General features: G+C 39.4%; 1 protein-coding gene across 1 annotated transcript in view; it reads left to right on the forward strand.

The window, feature by feature from the left end:
• The first annotated feature begins 1,951 nt into the window (after positions 1-1,951).
• Positions 1,952-22,859, forward strand: part of HECTD2 (HECT domain E3 ubiquitin protein ligase 2) — a 39,437-nt gene continuing 18,529 nt past the window's right edge. Inside the window, exons 1-10 of the mRNA XM_067300054.1 lie at positions 1,952-2,170; positions 7,360-7,489; positions 12,579-12,717; positions 14,946-15,048; positions 15,926-16,015; positions 16,842-16,906; positions 17,921-17,966; positions 19,066-19,175; positions 20,581-20,729; positions 21,495-21,618. Coding sequence (XP_067156155.1) covers positions 1,952-2,170; positions 7,360-7,489; positions 12,579-12,717; positions 14,946-15,048; positions 15,926-16,015; positions 16,842-16,906; positions 17,921-17,966; positions 19,066-19,175; positions 20,581-20,729; positions 21,495-21,618 — 1,175 coding nt within the window. The remainder of the gene's footprint in view (positions 2,171-7,359; positions 7,490-12,578; positions 12,718-14,945; positions 15,049-15,925; positions 16,016-16,841; positions 16,907-17,920; positions 17,967-19,065; positions 19,176-20,580; positions 20,730-21,494; positions 21,619-22,859) is intronic.

The raw sequence follows: 22,859 nt of genomic DNA on the forward strand, positions 1-22,859 counted from the left end.
TCCGTTTAGTTTTGCAAAGTTGTGCATGCTGTACATGCAACAACTCTTCTCTGACTGGAGATGCACTGTCTTTCTACTGTTTGCTGACGGCTCCATTGCCCGCTACCCTGCTTTATCACTTTGGCAGCAAATGCATTACCTGACTACATGTGGCACAGCTGCACCCAGCTAGCAGCCATCCACGCTAGCAAAATTAAAGCCAGCTGAGACATGCCTTTCCAAGCTGTGGTTACATCTTTGACTGCATTGTGGATGTATGAATTATCTTGAATACCTGCAGTTACAAACCATAGGCAACAGTTTATGCTACCTTTGTTAGGAGTGGGAAGATGCATTTGTTTCTCCTTCAGTATATGGTCCTTTTATTCTCTTACGAAAACAGCAAGAAGAAGTTCTTTAAAATGGTAGTTTTGTGCCTGTCTTCGTAATTGTCAGGGGTCAAAATGTTCACCTGACATATATTCGTTTGTTGAACTAGAACAGTTTAGTGTTCTGTTGCAGACGATATTGTTTGACATTTCTATGCACAGTAAAAAATGATGTCTTTAATGTCACATTAGCTTTTGTGCAATAATTTTGGTAGAAAGCTATTTCGATGTTTTTGAAGCTATCAAAAACCAAGCTTTATAGCTCAACAGAACTGAAAAAAGCTGTTACGAATTCATTTGTATACTTCCCTTCCTGCATTTCTATTTCGCTTTGCTTCATCTCTCTCTGTGCAGGCTCATGGGAGTAAATCCTTCAATGTTTTAAGTCGGCATAGCTCCACAAAACAGCTGTGCCAACTACTTACAGTTGAGGACTGCCACTGGGAGTATAGCTGTGCGTACCCAAGTCATTGCAATTACTATCATTATGTTATAACTTGGCAAGGAAAGGAAGAAGACGAATGGGGCGAATGTTTGGGGGGCTTAGTTGAACTGCGATGGGCTGCTCATGCATGCAAACCACTGCGAGCAACTGGGAAGCAAACACGGTGAGAACAAGCGAGCTTTTTGGAAAACCAGCTCTCAAATTTAACTCGGTGCGGAGACAAAGGGATTTCTTAATGGAACCTAATCACCTCCGGTCTGCCAGTTCCTTCAGAAAGGCAAAGCGCTTGTCAGTGTGGTAGCTGCCCACTGCAGCACCCCTTGTGCCCCGGCTTTTATGCAGCTTGCAGAGACCTTTTCCCCCACAGCTCCAGCCCGCAGGAGCTACGTGAGTAATGGCAATGCTGAGAAAAACCGTAACATGCTTTGTCCCCATCTGAAAAGCTGTACAATACCGCAAAGATCTCCTACAAGCGGCGCACAGCTCCGCAGGCGCTGCCTCGGCGCTGAAGCCTGGAGGAGGCCTCCTCCCCGCACACGGCCCGCGCCGCCCCTGGGCGCCCCCTGCCGGCGGGGCGCGAAGCCGCTCGGGCCGGGCGGCGAGGAGCGCGGCTGCCCCGGGCGGCGGCGGCGGCGGCGGCGGCGGCGGCGGCGGCGGCGGCGGCGGCGGCGGCGCTCCCCCCCCCCCCTTCCCGCCGGCGCGGCTGCGCGGAGCGTCGCGGCAGCCCCGCGCCCTGCGCCACGGCGTCTCCGCGGCCGTGTCCTCCGCTGCCCCCGCGCGGCGCCCCGGTCGCCAAGCGCGTTTCCATGAGCCGCCTATAAACAACATGGCGGCGGCGGCCCCTGCGGCTGCCCCCGGGCTGTAGGTGGCGCGGCGGCCGAGGGGGCGCCGCGGGCGCGGCGAGGCGGGCGGCCCCCGCCGCTCCGCTCCGCTGCGGCCCCGCGCTCCCCCTCCTCGGCGGGCACGGCGGGGGCGGCCGGGCCGCGCTCCGCTCCGCCCCGCCGCGCGGGGGTGTCTGAGCGCCCGGGAGCGGCCCCGCTGCTGCAGTGCCGCGGCGGCCCCGCGCGGAGCGGCGCGGAGCGGAGCGGCTCCTCGCAGCGGGCTGGAGCGCTGAGGGGCGGCGGCCGGGAGCGGGGCCATGTCGCTGCAGAGCCCGCCCGCGGCCGCGGCGGCCGCCGACCCGCCAAGCCCGGCGCTGCCGCCGGGCGCCGAGCTGAGCCGCGGCGGCGCGGATCCCCCCGCGGCCGCGGAGGACGGCGAGGGCGAGGGAGAAGAGGAGGAGGAGGAGGAAGGGGAGAAGGAGACGGAGCGGGAGAAGCTGCCGCCCATCCAGGCGGCATCCAGCGCGGCGGCCGGGGTAGGTGGGGGCCGCGGCCGGGGCCGGCGTTGGGGCCGGGGCCGGGGGCGCCTCTGCCTGCCCGCGCCGCGGAGGGGCAGCGCCGCGGCCAGCGGAGACCTGCGCAAGTCTCGCCGCGGCGCGCTCCGCCGGCGGCTCTGCCCGGGGTCAAAAAGAAGGGAAGAAAAGGCATCGTTTCGGTTTAACGGTCTCTTCCTCTGGGTGGCTTTCATTCAAGTTTCTTAAAAATAACAAGTGCATCTGCAAGCAGTGACATAATGAAGCTATAAATTCTCAATCTACTTATAGTTCTTTAACATTTTACAACGGTCTGTCCTTTTGGGTTAGTCATGACAGGATTTGCAGCGCTGTGAGTATTCGTTAAGCTTTTGGGGGTGGAGAGGTTCAGTCTGTAATGCACTTACGGCAGAAGAACCAGCTGGGAATTACTTCTTTGTTTTTAAGTTTTTTCTTGAAAGGTCTTTTTCATTTTTACATTGTGTTAAAGGAAAGATGACAAAACATTTCGGTAACTGTTGTATGAATTAACTCGGGTGAAAATGCGCAAAAGAAATCTGCCAGAAAAATTCCATTTCGTAAACCTTATTCGAGATTTTTTTAAATCTTGCTAGAGTCAAAATTTACTTTCTGCTGACTACATAATGTTATGAAACATAAAATTTTCCTGGCATAAGTTGCTTTTTTTTTTTTTTTTTTAAGTAGCTCAACCTTCAAGCTTAGCATAGCTTACTTTAGCCTAACAGAGAAGCAAAAATGTTACCGATCCTATAGTAATACAGTTACGAGCCTTTAGTTCAATAGTTTTGATTAATATCTGACTTATTAGAAATTATCACTTTATACAGCTTGACTTTAAGAAATTGAGTGTCTAATGTTTATGACCGTTCTGAAATAACTGTGATGTTAAACCAAGTAATTGTGGGCAAACTGCAAACTCCTTTGCGCCATTCTGCCCCTTTGTGTTTTGCCTACAGCATTCCGATCTCCTGAAGGACTTTCAGCTTTGTAAGTCTCTCTGAATTTGGAAGAAATCCCATGTATTCGATCTTAGGATTCAAGTAAAGTGTTGGAGGGAGAGTTTCGGGAGTCTGTCATGGAGAAGTACCCAGGAATCATTTGCATCTTTGAAAATCTCCACTTCAGACTCTGATAAGCAAATGCTAGTCCCTTAAAGCTTAGGTATGAGTGCTGGTCTAAAATGTGTCAGGCTAATGACAAATGTGTGTAATCAGGGAGCAAAGTGTCCTAAAGAATCAAGAGAGCTAACCTAGCTGTAAATGGCATATCTTCATGTATCTTTGAACTGCAGCCCACAGGACACGAGTTGTCCAAGCTGACCTGGTAGAGAGGAGCTCGGATCTGGCTAGGTGTGACTGCTTGTCAAACACACGTGAGATTTTGAAGTTACAAAGAGATGCATACAGGTTTTAACAGTGTAGCATGGAGAGACAGTTTTGTGGAAAGATGTAATAGATATTCCCATAGTGCTGTATTCCTTTGTGTGTAATAGGAAGAAATTTTGATCCAAATATACCAAGTAGGGAGCACAGATATCCTTTTGCAAGACCTTTGTAAGTTGCTGTAAAGAAGCTATTGGACTACTGGTCTGCTGAACCTTAGTTCTGACCAGCACAAGCATCTAATTCCAGGTATTTATAAAATGTGTTGCTAGATTCATAATTTAAAATCATAGAATGATTTTAATACAAGTTCTTGTATTAAAAGCTCTGATTGAAAATCAAAAACAAGTGTTACTTAATCAGATGCTCTAAAATACTTTCAAAGTAAAATATATTTTCTGCTGCATCCTCATTAAACTGGAGGAAAAATTGTAATTTGATATGATGACTAATGGGAGAAATTAATGTCTTTTTTTAAAATTTCTTTACATATTCATGGTTTTCCCATTAAAATTCCCTTCCGTTAAAAACAAATGCCTGATACAATTATTAAAATACTCCCAATGGCCTTAATTTTCTCAGTGTCTTTGTTTTGTCTATATTTGTAGCCACTGTGTGTTGACTTACCTTGTAGTCTCTATATGAACAGCGAGCCTCAGATATCCTTCTCTCAGAACATCTCCCAGTTTCTTGGTGAAATTGGTATTTTCTTCAATGCCCTAATGACCCACCACAGATTGGCATGGCATGGCATTCCTAGAAGGCCATGCAAAGGTGTGACACATCCTTTAAAACCAGTTTCCAGGCTCCATGATAGCTGTGGAGAAGGTTGGAATTTGAGTAAGTCAATAGGTAACAGTAGCATCCATCTCATAAGAGCATGTGTGTGAAAGATGTCACATCTTGAGTCTAAGCTGGTAGCAAGCAGGAATAAAGGGCTTACATGACTACTGCTGTTGCCGTCTGCGTTGTGCTGCTTCCTAGCTGAGGACCATGTGGAACCGTGGGAGAAGGATTACTTCTTTGAGAAATGAAAGCAACAAAACATAGTGGAGATTGTATTATTCCATTTAGTTCAGGCTTTCCTTATGGGTCAAGTGGTGATAAAAACCAATGTGTTAGGGATGATGGATGTCAGTTTTCAGATTCTGAAAAGAAATCCATAGGAAGTTAAAAAGCTTGCCATATAGTAAGCAGGAACAGGTAGGAACATAAAGAGAACGTAATCCTGTGTTACAACTTCAAGACTTAAATGAAAAGGAATATTGTACTTCACAAGTAGGCTGTTGCATTGACGGCTGCTTTCACGTAATTTGAGTGTCTTCCGTGTTGTATGCATAGAGAGGAAAGCCTTTTACTCTTCCCTGGCCTTTGCTTGCCACGTACAGATGGGTCTTGAGCAAGTGATGTTAGAGCTAAAGCGGAGAATTTTTGAGAAGCTCTTCTAGATGGTCTCTTTTTTTCCTTTTCCCTCTTCCCAGAAAGTAGTCTCTACTTGTTCTTCACAAACCATTTGACTTTTTTTCACCATCTGATTTAATTTCAGAAATGACAAGCATAAATTTATGAAGTATAAGGCTAGTACTTCTCCAGCCTTATGGAAGGCTTACTGGTTTTGAAAACTTTCTCTAAGAAGCAAGAAGTGTTATGAGTTATTAATATGCTCTTAAGAAAGAGGATTAAAGATCGCTTTGATCCACTGACTTGCTTAAGCATGCTCTTTCTTTATGTGGGGGTTCATTTTTTGTGAAGGCAGCATGTGAGTCAGGCTCTAGAGGCTGACTGACCTCCTACAAAGTTTTTCAAGTGTGACGTGGTGCTGTACGCTTGTCCTACATTACTCTCCCAGGAGACGTCAGAGATCCTCATTAATGAGCGTGTAGTTTCCTGGTTTTCCTCCAGGGCTTTTTCCAGTAAAGCCCGTTTCCATATGTTTATTTAAAAAGTGTTGGAATTGCACTTGGAGCAGGATGATGCAGTTAAGTGGTATGTGTAAGTTTGGGGTTTTTTGATCGCTTCTCGGGGAGGTGGCATTAAGAGGAACCTGTTTAAATGCCTGTACAACTATACTATTGCAATGGCAAGACTGGTGTAAAATGTAGAAAGCTGTGGAAAGGTTATATCAGTCAAAAAGGCTGTCATAATAGCCTGCTTCATAAAAGCTCCTTTTTTGAATTATGTGTGAAGGCTCAAGGAAGTCTTCTGTCTAGAGCATATGTTTTGTGGCACAGCAGCTAACCGTCAAATCTGGGTTTGCTTTGAGGTCCTTCTTTGGCTGATCACATCTTGCTATGTTTGTTCAGGGTCTGGGGTATTTTTTGGCCAGGTGCCAGAAGAAACCGTGTTTTGGATGTTCTAGAATAGAAAATAATAATAATAGGAATTAATTCTATTTTATTTTTGAATATTTGTTGCATACAAGGAATTTTAAGATAGAAATTGAAACTCAGTAGTTTTAAAGCCAAGTCCTGCTATTTGCTGAGCTATAAGCCATGGGAAAATGACTGTTTGTGCCATAGTTCTTTAAAATTCCTGGCAGTGTACCAGGGTGCACACACTGGAGCATGGCAGGTTTATGGGCTCTATTACCTTTCTGGTGGTATTTCAGGATGTTGTGGTGGGAGTGAAGTACTTTCCACAGAACTCTGGCTACGTGTCTTGGCCAAAATTTATTTCTTTTAAAGGAAGTAGAAATGCATGTTTTTAAAAAAATTTGTAGGATAATGTGTTTATTATTTTAGAGTTTCTATTTTGGTTTGGGGAATCCCACTTTTGATTTATGTGGAATCTCTCCAGTCTTACAAAAACATTCATTTTTTTCCCGACTGTGAGAGCGCAGGTGTTGGCTATCAAGCAAAGTGCTCATTAGGTTAATGGGAGGATGAAAATCCTGCTGCGCAAGAAGACAGTATGTGTTGTCTCTGCAGCATCCACCGCTGCTGAGTGTCATCTGATCTTCTGGAGCCGAGGTGGAAACTAGAATCTCTGTCATCTCGGACAAGCCCCTTAGCTCACCTGTGCTTTGCAAATTCTCTGTAGTAAATAAACGTGTTTAATAGCACGAGTGACTGGCGCAATCCCGTGCACGTTCTGCTGTGTTACTTCACCACAGTTTCCTGTTAAAGCACATTAGCACTCGATGTGTTAGCAAGGGTTTGCGCAGGCTCCTTGGTGGCAGCACATGCAGATGTTCAAGCAAGGTTTTTTAACATTGTGTTAACAAATGAGTGTTGGCTGGCCTTTCTTCAGTGGCAGCTGATGCTGAAACTTTTGAATCATTAGAGCTTTTTATCCAGTTAGGCATTATCTGGAGTTTATTAGCAAGTAGCTCATAGCATTCTCGGATACACACTTCAAGTCTCAGGAAGTTTGTCTAAACTACTTCAGTACATCAGGGATATCTTGAAAAAGGACTATGAGACACTTTTGTCTTAAACTGAGATGGATGCGGCAAGGCATATGAGGGAATTTGAATTATGGAAAACTAGAATATCGTTGAAAATATTCAAATCATATTGTGTCCTGCTCACAGTTATCTAGAGATGGCTTTACATACTGTAAATTAATACATGAGTTTTTGAACAGGAGAGAAATGGAAAGGAATTTTATGGTGTCTTTCATGATTGAATTTGGAACAAACTTGCTGAAACATTGTTTAAGTCTTATTTAAATATTACTTCTCTTATTTCAAGATAAGTTATTTAAGCATTCTGTATAATACCTCATGAGTAAGATTACTCTTGCAGTAATGTATTAGCCCTTTATAGCATACTGTCATCTTAATTACAGGGGTTGGAGAGAGGAGCCAAAAATCAATTTTCCACTTTCAGCAATTTCATCACAACTATCAACCAAAAGAAAGAAAGCACCGGAAGCAGAAGTCCACCTACGCAACTTGTTATACCTAACATCAAAAATGGTAAGAGAATAAAACTCCTGTGTTACTTAGTTACCAATTTAAGAAGGTGCTCAGTGTTCTGCCAATATTTGTGTTGTGCTAGTGCCAGAAAATCTAGATTTCATTGAATTACACTGTACTGTGCATTGTACAGTCAGTGGGATGACAGTCCCTGGCATCCTTGGAGAAGGGACTCTGGAGAAGTTATGTCACAGAGGACAAGATGGATAAGAAAAACAAATTGGTAGTAGAGCTGGAGGATAAAGTAATCATCTGTAGTTTTAAAGGAAATTACAGATTCAGTAGTCTGTCTGTAGGTGCTGTTTGTCTAACTGCAGTCAAATGACAGATTTCTCTAGAAATTGTGTCAGAACTGTGTCAAGAAAACTTGACTCTGACTAAATTTGAAGAAGGATGGCAGGAATGAGGCAAGCATAGGGTTTTTGAGGGCAACAGTTGATCAGTTGCTGCTTTTCAGTGAAGATGAAGGCCGGTAATGACACAAAATAAACTTGTAGGCAAAGAATAGTGATTTCTGAAGACCTTTAAAAATGAGAATGAAAGTTACTGTGATCTTATGAGGTAGAGATAATTGATTGAAAGGTATAAAGTGGATCTGTGTATTCAGGATGATAGGCTAGAATCACAAAGTCTAATAAGATGATACTGTGGATAGACCTGAAAAATTTTAGCATCAAAGATGTTGAAATAGATTTTTGTGACAGGATATGGAGTTTCAGTAACTTCAGACTTCTAAGAAAAGACTGCATGAACATTTGTCAGGTTTGTATGAGCTGTGCTTACAGTAGCTAGTCTTGCCTCTGGGCAGGTCCATTTCGGTCTCAATATTCTGTGATTCTTTAAGTCTTTGTCTTTATAGCACTTTTGAGTGAATTTGAAGCTGGAAAGAAAGAGAGTGCATTAATTAAAGAATCAAAGTAATGAGTTTGAAACAAATCTGTGGACAGAGAAATTGTCAATTTCAAATTTGTGCAGAAAGAGGTGGCTAATAACTTGTGGGATTGGATCCTCTAATAAGATAGTCTTCACATCCTTGCTAGCTATCCTGCAAACGTAACAGTCAGTGCAAAACTTTTTTTTTTGGAGGAGGAGGAGGAGTAGTAGCTTTTGACACTGAGTAGGGAGGTGCTTCCTTCTTCAAAAAACCTGATCATGGAAACACACAAGGCAGTTATTTGTAAATGACATAATTTGTTTTAACTTGCATGGTTTGAACAGGATTTTTTACTTCACTCAAGTCGCTTTGTACCACACAGAGCAAAGAAAGAGGACTGGAGATGGCCAGTGAAGAATTTTTCCACTGCTGGTACTTTCCCAAGGGTAAAGTAGAGGCAGTGTATTTGAGGGTGATACATGGGGCAAGGCAGAAAGAACATGCTGCAAAGCAGAGCTCTGGTGATTCCTGTGAATGCTGTAAGGCCTCCCTGAGGAAGCAGGAGAACCACCTTCCTGTGGCCATTCCTCTCCCTTGTATATTTTAAAGAAAAGCCTGCATATCTGAACTGCATGTAAGCAGTTACAGTATTGTCAGAATCTGAAGGAGGTCAGAGAGAAATAAAATGTTTTGCCTTTTCAAATCAGGACACTTCTACCTCAGAAGCTAAAAATGACCACTTGTCCATATCAACTACTCATCTGTGCTAGCCTTTTTAACAGAAAAGTATATGCATTAGTTTCGTAGACTCCTACTTTATCTTCCTCATACCAGAAGCCTTAATTATTTCCTGTACAGTTGTAAGCCTTTAAGCTTCTGTCTGGGTAGTTGTTTAACACACACTCATGTTATGATATGCAAGTCTGCTTCTCACAAAAATTTAGGACAAAGTAAAACTAAATCTAGTATCAGACTAAGCAGTGTGAAAAATACAGTACCCTTCCAAATAGAAGAAATCCTTTCTTTTCTTTTTTTTTTAATGATCATTGTAACACACTTCACGTTTTAAAACATTTCTGTTGGTATTCTAGAGTTCAGGAATGATGTTTGGTTAGTAAAGTCAAAATAATGTCTATATACACATACTGTGTGTGTGTATATATATATATGTACACTGTAATACCTTGGTAGGCTCGAGTTAGAAGAATGTTAATTTCTTTGGAAAAAGTAACAGCACAGCGAAGGTAATGCTGATAGTATAGCATGAAAGGTAGGATGAAGTTCATTTGCTATGTAGCTGCCACAAAGACTGAATTTATATAACAAGTTTTATGATGCAACAATGATCTAGCGAAAAATGCAGTGAAATCTGTATGCTTAATTGTTCTAGTTCTTCTATAATGTTATGAATACAAGTAAGATTTGTTTGCTTTAACTACTTTGGAAATTTTCATCTGCCTGTAGCTGCGTTGGTTGCTGTGAAAATACTGCTACTTAGATTCATTCATCCTGCATTTCTTTGTAGTAATCAGCTCTACTTCGTATCTGTGAGATTTTCTTTCGCAGAGTTCTTGGTCGTTCCCGAAGCAGTCGTGCACTGCAAAGTCATTTTACTTGATGTAACTGGGCAAACAGCCAGAAGTGATTGCTTTTTCTTGTCTTGTAGGATTGTGTTATTGCTGCCTATCAACTCAGTACGTAAAGTTTCAAGTTTCTCTTGAACAGAACTCAAGTGACAGATCTTAATGAATATTTTTGAATGTCAGACAGATAAATATATTTACAGATAAACTTGAATTATGGCAAAACATTGAAGATGACAATATGCTTTAAACATGTTATTAAAACTCAGTTTTAATGTATCCAATTTAAGCAGCGTGTATTTTAAAGAAAATTGCAGCACTGGAATGGTGCAAGTTACCAGCTTAGCACCTGCAGTGGCAATTTACTGAAGTGAGAAACAGCTTCTGTCAGCAGTAGATCTTCTACAGATGCAGAGAGAATATTTTCTTCATTTCAGTGTATTCAGCTGGTTTTAATTCAAAGTTTAATTCATTCAGATATTGAGAAGACAGAATGAGAGTTGAATTAAAATGATTTGTCTTTCATAGATTAAAAAAATAAAAGACCATCTTAATTTCTTTTAAGCCAGTCCATCCTGCTTTCAGAGAAGGATGTGCGAGAGCAGAGCAGTTGCACAGTGGGATTGTTTGGTACCTTGAATTAATTTAGTATCTCCGCGTCCGCTTTGTTTGTGATTACTACTTTTCTCTTTAAATGGCTTAAAAATTCCAGCTGTGGGTATGGGCAAAGTTCCATATCTCGAGTCAGCACTGTATGCAGGGGGCTGAGGGCAGCTCTGCTCTATTGCCTTCTCATGAAGGGAGCTGAGCCAGTCGCGTGCTGTTCGGCTGTCATTAGCAGGAGCGAAAAGAGTCTGCCCTTGGGTTTGGGGGATTTTATTAGCTGTTAGCATTTATCACAGCTGTTTCCCTGCTGTGATAAATGGAGTAGGCAGCAGAGTAGTGATAGTACTTTAATGTTTGGTTTATTAAAAAAAAAAAAAATCCTTGGAATTATGGGGGGGGGGAGTTCTTAGAGGGGTTTGGTTTAATGTTTGACTTTTGAGGTCACTTTTAGGTAGTGTCTTTGGTCCCAAACGTGCATCAGAATTCATATAAATGCTTTTTTAAAATGTGCAGTATAAATCAGATAAAAACAGCATTTTAATGATACTTGAGAAGAGACTCAGTAGAATGGCTGCTTGTGTATGCTGCATTAGAGTATTTTTTCATGTTCCTGGATCAAATATAAAGTAAGGAATAGGAGAAAGACCTTGTTAAAGCACTGTATTTGTACTTAGAATAGGCAGCCAAATTTACTTAGAAGAAATGTTGAAAGATACTGCTGTGCCAGCAATAATTCTCTGAAAGACAGAGCACTTGCATATCCCGTTTAATTTATGAGAGAGATTCTTTAGGATCCACAGTCAGCTCTAGGTGTAATTATATATGACAGCATAGGCAATCAGACTGATGACTTGTCCTTGTATGTCAGAAATAGTTGGGCTTTGGTCTGGTTGTGCTTGAGATTTTTCTTAGCCTTAGGGACTGCTGGTGTTGCAGTTTGTCTATCGTTACTTTCAAATGAAATACAAACCAGTAATGGAGAATGCTACCAACGTCATGGACGTTGCTGACATTCATGTGCAATTTGTCTTTTCAAACAGTAAATTCTACAGTCTGGATCAAACTGGGTAACTCTAATTTCTTGGCATCTTTTGTAAGATTAAGAGCATTATGCTAGTTTTTGCTATCATGTTCCAACTTACTTACCTCAAGTTCCTCATAGATTCAGGTGGATGTGAGGTTATGAGCTACCTGGGATGTTCAGAATAGGCATTTTATTGTATATCTGACCTTAGAAGGTACTTGACTTAATTTTCAGAGAAGTTGAGCATCTACAGCTACAAATCGATTTAATGAAAATTTTGCAGCGCTCATTTTGAATGTGATACTACATATGAAATTGGGGGGTTTTTTGTGTGGTGCAAATACTGCTGTAACACTAGATGTAATACCAGTCCATCTTATGTATGTACAGTATTTTATTATTTTCCTTAAAATTAATCAGTTGGAACATGGGTCACCGGCTTTTTTGTCAGCAGTATGCCAGTAATTCAGTTGTGATTTTGCAGGGGAGAGGTGACAGGAGAGGGGAGGTTTGTAGACAAATCCTATGTTTGCAGCTTGGGCCACCGGTTCCGGTATAAAATAGCCAAGGCTCCCTCCTTCCAGGAAGACCTAGCTCAGAGACAGACTGGCCAGTTTTCTCCTCCCGTTGGCAGGAGGGAGCAGGCAGGATCCACTGCCACATAGGAAGATAGCAAGAAACACTGTGGAAGTTTTTCCCTGTTCACTAACAGCTTGCAGCTTCCCCTGCTTTTGCAAAGACCTAGTTATGACCTCAGGACACAATTTTTGTTCTTCATAGGGTATTATTTTCCTTCAATTACTATAAATGTCTTTCCTGTCTGGAAAGATAGTTCTAAGAAAATTACTAGGAATGCGTAAGGGTTTAAAAGTCGCATAACTGGCCATTATAAGTTTTCTTCTTTTTTCCCTAGTTCATATGCACGTATCATTTACTAGCTCAATATGTTTATTATGTATATGATTGCACTGTATTTATTGTTGTTTACATTTTTTTGATAAGTGAGAGATCTGCCACCTATTTGCCTCGATGTTAGACAAAAGCAGCGCATCTCTATAGATACACTACCACAGGAACTGAAAGCACCGATCCCTCCTGAACCTTCCCTTCCCATCCGAACCAAAACTGTGAAAGATTTTCAGTAAGTTGCATTGGTGTTTCTGAAAGTATACTTTCTTTGTTTGGACTTTCTTCATTTTTTGCCTCTAATTTGTACATTTGTTTTTTGTTGGCCTCAAATGAGGGAACCCATTAAGTGTGACTGCCAATTAGTAGATAGAAGGTAATAGCTGCAGTTAGTCCAGCTGCGGTAATGGGATTGATACCGCCGTTGCTATGAAATGGTCAGAGGACTCTCTAGCTTGAAGTGTTTTTCTGCCCAAGAAATGGGAAAGCTTGTACTTGGGGAGTTGGAAATCCAACACCTGACATCCAGTAGATGCTTAGTTTTGGAACAAATAAGCACGGCTGGTCCTAGGCTAGAAAATCCATTTCAAACTCTTTGTATTCCCAAATGCTATTCTAGCACTTCTGTATGAGAAGCGCTATGTTTAAAAACTTTATTTCGGTGAACTTAGGGCAAAGAGTCTGTGCAGACAATATTTTTTATGCTGCTGTCCTATAGCACTGATTTAGCAAAAAGGAAATCAGAATCCATCAGAAGCAGCGTCTTGTGTTCTTCTTCCAGCGTTTCAGGTCTCTGCAGACCCTTCGTCCAGACTGTATCTGCATGAGACTTCTGCCAACATAGTTACGTTACTTGGGACATGCCAGGCTGGCTTAGCCAGGCTCCCGGAAATCCCCAGTGAACCTGGCTGAATCATCCGTAACTAGTACAGCCTGTGTCCTGGATCCGGGTCTGCACTACAGCGTTTTGCTGGCTTTGCTCAGGTCACCCTGGGGGCTGGGGACAGGGAGCAGCTTTTACACTACCTAGCACAGCTATCCATTATCCCCAAAATTGTGACAGTGACGCTGTCGTTTGAGGAAATGGTATAACTTTGTAGAAAAACTAGTGGCATAAGCAGTCTACACTAGGGGTTTCTGCCTGTAATGCCGCAACATACCTGTTTTGGCAGAGTGTTTCATTAGAATAGATATGTTCTTGGAGCGGTATTCACTAATCCACTCAAAGTGTGGCTTTTATTTTCCTCCCCCTGCCCCGAGTGTTAGCACCCACACAGCAGCATTGTGCTGCTGTTATATCCTTGATGTTTTTACTGGTACAAGAATCCTGGTAGGGAAATGGGGGGGAAGTATTACTGGAAGAAGCCTGATTCTTCCATTTTTCAAACAGATGGAAAAAATCACAGCTGCTCTAAGAGACATATGAGCATATCCTCTTCATTGCTCTTTTTCGTGTTTGAAATTTTTTGCATTCAGTGAGGAAAAGGAATGCTTCTCAGTTAGTCAGTGTATTTATTTGGTGCAAAAGGATACAGGTGTAAAGATAATTTGGCAAAAGATGATCCTTTGCCAGTGTTCAGGTGATCTGAGGTGCTGAATTTTTTCCATATTCAGACTTTTTATCTGACTTCTGTATAATAACTATTGAGAACTACTCTTTCAAGTAAAATATTAAAAAAATTGTCACTAGCATTTTGGTACATCCCACTAATGATTTCTTTGTACTAGATATTAAAAAAAAAAAAACCATTTATCTGGGAGGAAGAGAACTGGGATTGCATCACCAGCATTGTAGACAGCTAAGATAATGTTTGTAATTCTGTGATGTGCTTGAATATTTTTGATCTCATTTTTTCTAATTTATTATATTAAACAATTTCATATACAGGTAAGCTTTACAGGTCCAATACTTAAATTTATGGGTAAATCCATAGATTTTTTTTTTGTCCCTTCAAAGAATATGTACAGTCACATTCAAAGTCTAAATTTTAGTTGAAAAAAATTGGAAGAGAAATAAAATTTGGTATGGATAATAATCAAATTAACTAGTTTAGGAGCCTGCATATTTCAAAATAAATAAATTAGTCACAGAAATTTCATCATGGGAGTGCTACTTCAGCATAATTCTGTTCTGCTAATGATTTGTCTTACCGTACTGAACTGTGACACCATGAATTAACATTTTGAATAAGAGACGTTGCTCAGGTGTATCAAGCACAATCTATGCTTTTGTTCTCTTGTAAGACCATGATCTTACAATGACAAGGGAGATGTTAGAAAGACATTGATCTTATACTTGCCTGTCTTCTGAATATGCTTACTGAAGAAACTTTAGAGTGAGAGCACAATATAAAATGGAAAGGTGTTTTTTTTCTTCTTCTTCTTTTAAGGCATTTAGTGTCTGTTGTTGGGAAGATTGAGCATTTATATTTAATTACCAATATTTTAATACATTATTTCTAGGGATGATATGGAAAAAGCTAAGTCATCAGGAGATTGGAAAGCTGTACATGATTTTTATTCTACATCATTTGATTCTTTTCTGGAGATAAATGCTGCATTTAAGGTAGGAAATAATTCGTAATGTTATTTAGCACTTTGTGCTTTGCATCTTCAAAATGTTTAGACAATCATAATTTTAAGACTTTTGGCTAGTTACTCAAACCAGCTAAGATCGTTTTATCGTGATCTCACCTGCTATTGTTGGATTACCATTGATGTATTCATTTCAGATTAAGTAACTACATTTCAAGCATACATGTAGCTTTAAAACACAAGTATTTAGTTTGCTTTGTGACACTATGACTGCTTAGGTACTTTCTATATAAACTGTGGTTTAAAAGAGTGCAAGCTTAATGCAGGGGCCCAGGCAAACCTGGAACCTGAAATTCCCTCTTCCTAAAAAAAGTGTAATTTGGGCTCAAGTAGTATAGTTATTCTTGTGCTGTGGTGGCATATTCAATTTTGCTTGGGCAAGATTGTATCTGTGAGTGAAAAATCTTTCAACTCCATGCTAAATTAATATTTTCTGCCTGTTACAGAGCAAAATGTGCTTGTGATATTTGATATTGACAGTAGGGTCTGAACCTAGGCAAAATAACTGTTGAATGCTCATGGCCGTTGCTCTTGTCTGATGATGGATCTGTAGCAAACATGGAAGTTGGAAACTACATAATTCGTTATTTAAGACCCTCTTACATTTTAAAATAGGATGTGTAGTTAATGGAGTCATGTGAATTTTGCCAATATGTAAGATTCATATTCTTTAGTTTTATCTTTCAAATATTAATAATAAAAGTGACTCATTCTTATGTTTTGCTAAGGAAAATAGTTATGCACATGTGTTTCACTTAAACTTGCTGTTAAACTTTTATTTTTAAAGAAAGCTAAAATATTCAAAATACTTCAAAAACAAAATGTTTCATGTACTATCTAACTTGCAGAAAGACGCCAATTTTCCATTTAATACCATTGAAGACTCTGGAATCAATGCAAAATTTGTGAATGTTGTCTATGATGCCTTATTAAATACTGTAAGTAGAAAAAGAATTCATGTTTTAGAACATTTTAACAATTATTTCAGTGAAGAAATATGATAAGAAGCAATTACACCAAAGGTTTTTCTCGGGTAGGCATGATTTCTGAAAAATCTCTCAAAACACACTTAAAACGGTCCCATGAGAATTGCTGTAGAATCATGAAAATCACTCTTATAAAAGGAGAGGAATTTCTTGCTACTAGTGATGTGGCTTAGACTGTGGTAGATCTCAAAGACTTCTTGCAAGATACGACATGACTTTGATGGGGCACTGCATGGTGGGGAAATAAAGAAAATGTGGGAATGGGCAGCAACAAGTACATGCTGTGCTTACTAAGTAGTAGTCAGGAATAACATAGAAATGATGGTTACAGTTCTTAAGTTCATATAAATAAGTGAATGATAAGGATATCCCTGCTTAATTTAGGTAGGTACCCTTGCTTGACTCCTGTTTGTAGTCTTCATAGCCCTCTGTGGCTGCTGCTAATATGCAGTATACCACTTGCACCTTTGCTCTAAGAGAAGGTGGTAGTCAATTTTGCTATTGCCTTCGGCATACTTCCTGGGCACAGGACTTCCCCCTGCTCCCCTCTCCCCAATTTTGAATCTGGTTAAAATGTTTAGTGCTAGCTGACAACACTTGCTCTGCTGTTTCTAGGTGATATAATTGGCAATATAAAAAGTTCAGTTTTGTCACCATTTCTAATATTTTACTTCAGGTATGATTGTACCACTCTAATCTTACTGAATTACAAAAATAAGTTTATCTAATACCATGAAATCTGCTTAATTTTTTTTCCTCCCACCTTCTTTTTCCATAGCCTCAAGACGTTCAGAAGTCAGTCCTAAAGGGAATAATTAATGGTCTGTTACAAGAATGGAAAGGGTAATTATAACCAATTTTTACACTAGAGCTGTTCCACTTATTTACGACACTGACTTTTGTCTTTTATTCTACTATTTTGGCCAAATGATACAATTTATTCGACTTAGAAGAGCTTGTCTCCTTTTGGCAGGCAAGTCTGCTGAAATACACCTTGAACACTGTAAGGTGACATTGAACTTCTGAGAAGCAGACCCAGCCATTCATTCCCCCACCCAGAATCCCAGTCCCTTGTGCCAAGGCAATCTCTTGGGCATCTGAACTGTGAGATGCATTAGGGAATTGATCTTGGATAACCTCCTGCCGCCCCCCGCCCCGTGTTAGTTCTAACCTAGATCAATTCCTTGACCTGAAATTCGCTTCACAACACCTTACACATGTGGCAGCAGCACAGAAAGGGAAGTACGGGGTGCAGAACAGAATAGCCAGGGGGTTGGGAGAAGGAAAGATTTTTAGCAAAAAGTAATAGAAACAAAAATGTGTAGTCTGATTCACAAAAAAGATACAGCAAGATACAGCCCCCTGCACTCACTTGTGACCCAGCCCCTGCCTATTCCTTTCTGCGCCCTGTATTGCCCTCTGTATGCTGTTGCCACACTGTATTTGTGGTTATGTAGAAATCTGGAGGCAGATGAACAGCAAGATGTACGGAAGGCTGCAGTGGTAGAAATTATAGAGAATTGTGGCAGGAAATACCAAAGATGGAGCAAATACTCCTCTACGATATCTTCTGAGATAGACAAGAGCATGGATTGAAAGGCCTCTTGCCTCTTCAGTTCTGTGGGGTTTTTTGGTTTTTATGGGTTTTTTTTTGTTTGTTGGGGTTTTGGGGGGGGGGGGTCTGCCTCCTATCTTGTATTATACCACAAGAGAGAGATGCTAGAATAGCTTACTCCTGAGCATAGTGTACAAGTATTGACAAAGCAAAGTTGAGTCCTAAGTGCATGCTTTCATGGCTATTAATGTGTCTGTATAAGGTATCCATATGATTCTGCTTCTTATTTCGTTCATTCTTAGGCCACGAACAAAAGATGATCTTAGGGCATACTGTATACTTCTACAGGTAAGAAAAATATGTTTATTTAAGTATATGTATGCTTAATTTATAATCTATAAACCAGTATACTATGCAAACAAAATATTTAGTAAACTATAACTGAGAAACTTCACATTTAATTTCATGTTGTAGGTGTGTAATAAAATACGAAAAAGGTCTAGGGTATGCATGATGGGAAGGGGAGCTTAGTGAAAGATAGTTGATGGGGAAATGTTGTGTAGGTTAAAACTATGAACTCAGAACATTTAGACATACAATTATTTCCTACCATATTGTGGTTTGAAAGAGCAAATATTTTCATGGGGTTTTTTTGTTCTTATTTCCTCCTTATTCCCAAGTTTGCTTTATTGATATGCTGTAACTTTGATCCTTCTGAAAAGTTTCAGTATATCCACTTTTTGGTGTTCCTGGAAATTTCTATAGTGTTTCAGTTTATTCAACAAACTCATTCCAATTTTTGTCTGTGTTAGCATATGATCTTTGCTACTAAAGTTGGTTTCTCCTTGTAGCAAATTTCTTCTTTAATTTTTGGAAGTGTAGATAACACCTGTCCACATGAGAGAAGTTTCTGCTGTTAGCGTAAAAGATCAGGTGGTAATTAAATTTTCAGAGAGATTTTCTTCTCTGGGGTAGTATACTAACTGTGAATTATGAGGAATATATCCTGCTGAAAGGAGGGAGTGTTTTGGACTCATGCATAAGAGGGAAAAGTTGAGACTGATGTGCTTGAAGGTAGGAGCTGTTAGAATAAATATACTGAGATGCAAAGCTCATCACTCAGAGGAGTGTAATTTGTGGGATATATAGTATTGGAATATAAAAAAAAAAAAAAAAAATTAGCAGAGTTTTGCCTTTATTACCGGTGGGCTTTCTTTTAAAAGACAAAAAAAGTTATACTTTTACAATATTGGAGTTATGTATTTTTCATTTGAATAGAAGTTATAAATAATATTTTTTCATAGTTTTCCACTGTCACAGCAGTTTTCTGAATTACACTTTTCTGGATAATTGTGTTGGCAACAACAAGCAAATAAAAAACAATCCTAACGACTTTTTTCCCTTTATGCAGATTATTAATCTAACACATTTTTTTAATCTTTTTCAGAATCCTCAATTTAGTAACACTTCTACTTATGTCATCTATGCTCACTTGCTAAGACAGATAGCAGCCTTAACAGAAGCTGACCATCATTTCCTAGTGCACTGGTCTAAAAAGTAAAAAAAATAAATAAAAAATAAAAATAAAAATTCCATTTTTTTTAGGATTACAATTGTTACTGTATTTCCATTGATGTTGACTGTTTTATATAATATTTAAATTATATGAAAGTTAATTAAGTTGACTACGGAGATTGTTTTTGTTGTTTTCAAAGCATATTTGGACATAGTCCACTAAGTGATACTGATTTATAGATGCAAACTGTATATAATGTATAAAAATACCTTTACACAAAAAGAAAATAAATGCCTTCATTGCAAAATAATTTATATAAGATTAGTTTTTTTGTAAAGACGTATTCAAAATACAGTATTAATGCGAATGACTCTGACCTTTGTTTAAATCTCTCTTTTTGCATTATTTCCAAAAGCTGTTGTAGCTTTGCTCTAGAGCATGAAAACCACAAATGAAAGCAATTCCTTGCTTCATACAGTTACAAAGGTGATGAGAGAGTGTTGTTAAGGCATTAAACTTTAATTAACGGAAAAAAATTCTAATATCACCAACCTAATAAAGTTATTTATGGGTATAATTGTCTAAAAAATATCTTTTAAGTTTGCATGCATGATGCCTGTCTTAGAGTGCCTGGAGTGAAGAAAGTTTAAATGTCCTTATTTGCGACTGCCTTATATCCTAGGGAAACTGTTAATTAAGGATTCCTTCCCTGCAAGGATAGGGATTACCTACATAGGTAGATGTATGTATGTGTCTCCCTCCCCCCCTGAAATATGTCCACATTTGCTTAAAATTGTGGTAATTATCATTTTATTTGGAATAGTGTTTGCAAATCAGATTTACTCTCTTGGTTAAGGATGTAATAGGCAGATTGATATTTTTCATTCTTAAAACAAGCATTAGAAATCTAAACCATTTAAAATGAGAGCTTTTAGTTCTAAAAGGATTTTTTTTAATGTATCTAAATGTGTGTGTGTATGTGTATATATGTACACACACACGTATTTTTGCTCTGATTTATGGAAGTGATATAGTACATGATTTAAAATGTGCACTTGTCACAAGTGCTTGAAGTTTTTTTTAGTGTGCACTCATTAAGGTTGAATATCAATCAAAAAATTGAGAATTGCTCAGTATTCAGATTGTATAGTGAAATAGATAATGTGGTTTTTTTTGTTTAACATTTTGTTTACTAAAAGAACAATGATTCACATGTAAATTTTTAAAAATTGCAGATGTTAAAAGGCATATTTGAAGAGAGTGCTTTTGCACTGAAGAGCATTTTTGTGTGCTAATAGTAAAAGCATGCTGCTTCAAACTTTATAATTTTGTTTTTATGTATAGGAAAAAATCATGTTCTTCAGAAAATAGCGTTGAAATCTTGATAATGTAGGCTTCAGTGTGGGCAGTGATCGCATAAGAGTAACTGCAGCCTGTTTGTTCTAGGATTTCACAGAGAAGGTTCAAGCAGCTGGTGGACAGGTTACTGCAATTTATTTCTTTACGCTTGTTTCCTGCAAAACCTGAAGAGTTTCCACCCATGATGAAATGTACCTGGTGGATTCCATCAGCAACCAAAGTCCTGGCTTTATTTAGTAGGTTTTTTTTCTTAAAGCGTGTGTGTATATACACACATCTGTATGTACGTATACATGGTTTGGGGGGGACAGTTTATACCTCTCTTCTTGAGAGGGAGAGTGACAGGGATGGTGGCATAGTAAGAAGTACAGTAGAACAGGATGCCAAAAAGCATCTAAGCATTTCTAAGCAGAAACGGACATCTTCTGACAAGTCTTCATACTCGCTTTTTAGTAGAGAATTGCTATGTTTCGTTTCCTCCTATGGCAACAACTGAAGATCATTCAAACAAAAATCTGCAGAGGTAACCTGTGCTTAGGGTTTCCCTTTCCATCCCCTTCTGCAAACAGGCATCAAATTCAAACAGGTGACTTACCTGGAAAGCCTGTAGAGGTTATAGCCATAGGTGTGTTTGAAATTAAGTGAAGTTGTATCAGAAATCCATCTTTCAAACTGCTTTTTCATAGATTTCGTCAGAATATGGCATTAATCTTCATCCGTGGCATCTTAACTTATAGTGTGTGTCACTGACTAAATTGGCTAGAGTCAAATGCCATAGAGGTATTGGTCTTGATGTTAAAAAAAACGTATATCAAGCTTTTGTTTTCCTAGGTGGACTGAGCTGGGGAATTATTACTTCTACTTTGGCTAAGGCCAAAACAAAGTTATTAGTAGCTGATTTATTTTACAAGTTTCTGAGATCATTAGTGCTCAGAATGCCTGGAAACTGATATGCCTAATCAGGGCAGTATTTTGAAAGACCTTTTGTATTTTCTTTTCAGATGCTGCAAATAGTCTAAGTAATCCTCCTGTTATTTCATATACGGATTTCTATAATTCTACACTTGATCATATTGATCTTATGGAAGAATATCATAACTGGCAATGTTATGGAAATTCTCACAGGTAAGAAGGGAAAATAGATTCTTGTTAAGTAATATTTCTTCTGTCTTTATGCACTATTTACATATATGCTGTTTTCCAGTAAATTATAATATTTAATACAGCATAACTATTGTTTGCAGACACTGGATAGATTTGAGGTTGACTGTAATAGAATTCATATTCCATCTTCATAAACTAGATAAAGGTGTAAATTATAGATAGTACTGAGTTTATTATTTATTGATATGGATTTCTCTGCTGCTTTTTGTACTAACTACGTCTTACCGTGAACATATTATTTCAACCTCTAACATAATCACAGAAAGTGATGTGTGCATGCTTACCACTTAACAATAAAAACGTGTCTAATTATGCTTTGTATGATATATGTGGCTCTGATCCTGAAAAGACTTAAGCACCTCCTTACTTATATGTATTCTTGTTAGTCCAAATGATTTCACTGGAACAATTTCTATTGAAAAATGAGAGTATAACTTAAATCTTTACAGGCTCAAGCTTATTAAGGTGTTTCTCTTCTTGTGAGAGACAGCCAGAAGTTTTATTTTGAAACATATAGATAAATAGGCATTTAATCTTTCTACTGAGTTTTAAAATTTTGTTTGGTTTATTAATAAAAAAAAATGTATTGCAGCGTTTAATATAGGTGTCTTTTTCAGCAACCTGAAAAATAACATCTCCAGATTCATTGCTGGGTCTTTATGGCTTGAATCACAAGATCATTTTTATTTTTCCCTTACTTCAAGACTTTTTCAGTACCCTAATTTAAGACATCAGCCTCCAAATGTCCTTGTGCTTATATGTGTGTACAATTTTCACTGCCCTCAGCAGGTTGTTGAGGAAAACTTGGAGGGCAGAATTTGTTCCGTCAAAGCAGGCATTTTAGGCTAGGCTTCTGTCTGATATCTGGTATTCTGCTTGGGAAGTTGAAGGGGAAGGAAAAATAGCGTGAGAGATGATAGCAGTAGATGTACAGTAGGCTTTATGTAGTCTCAGTCAAAGTATTAGAGTCTCAGTGATGCTGAGCTTCAGGCTGCTTTTTGCATGGATACCATCTGGCTACTTTGGCACCCCCACCCGGATGTACAAAAGGGCTGTGAGATTTCCACCTGTGCCAGTTCTCTTCAGTTAGCTGGGACACTTGGGAATTCAGTATCCAACACAACAGAGTTTGCTTGATCCATAGTCTCTGAAGTAATACAGACTGTATCACTCTTAATGTAAATTTGATTCTTTTTACTTTG

The sequence above is a fragment of the Apteryx mantelli genome, chromosome 7 (genome assembly GCF_036417845.1).
Source record: "Apteryx mantelli isolate bAptMan1 chromosome 7, bAptMan1.hap1, whole genome shotgun sequence".
Classification (NCBI taxonomy): Eukaryota; Metazoa; Chordata; class Aves; order Apterygiformes; family Apterygidae; genus Apteryx; species Apteryx mantelli.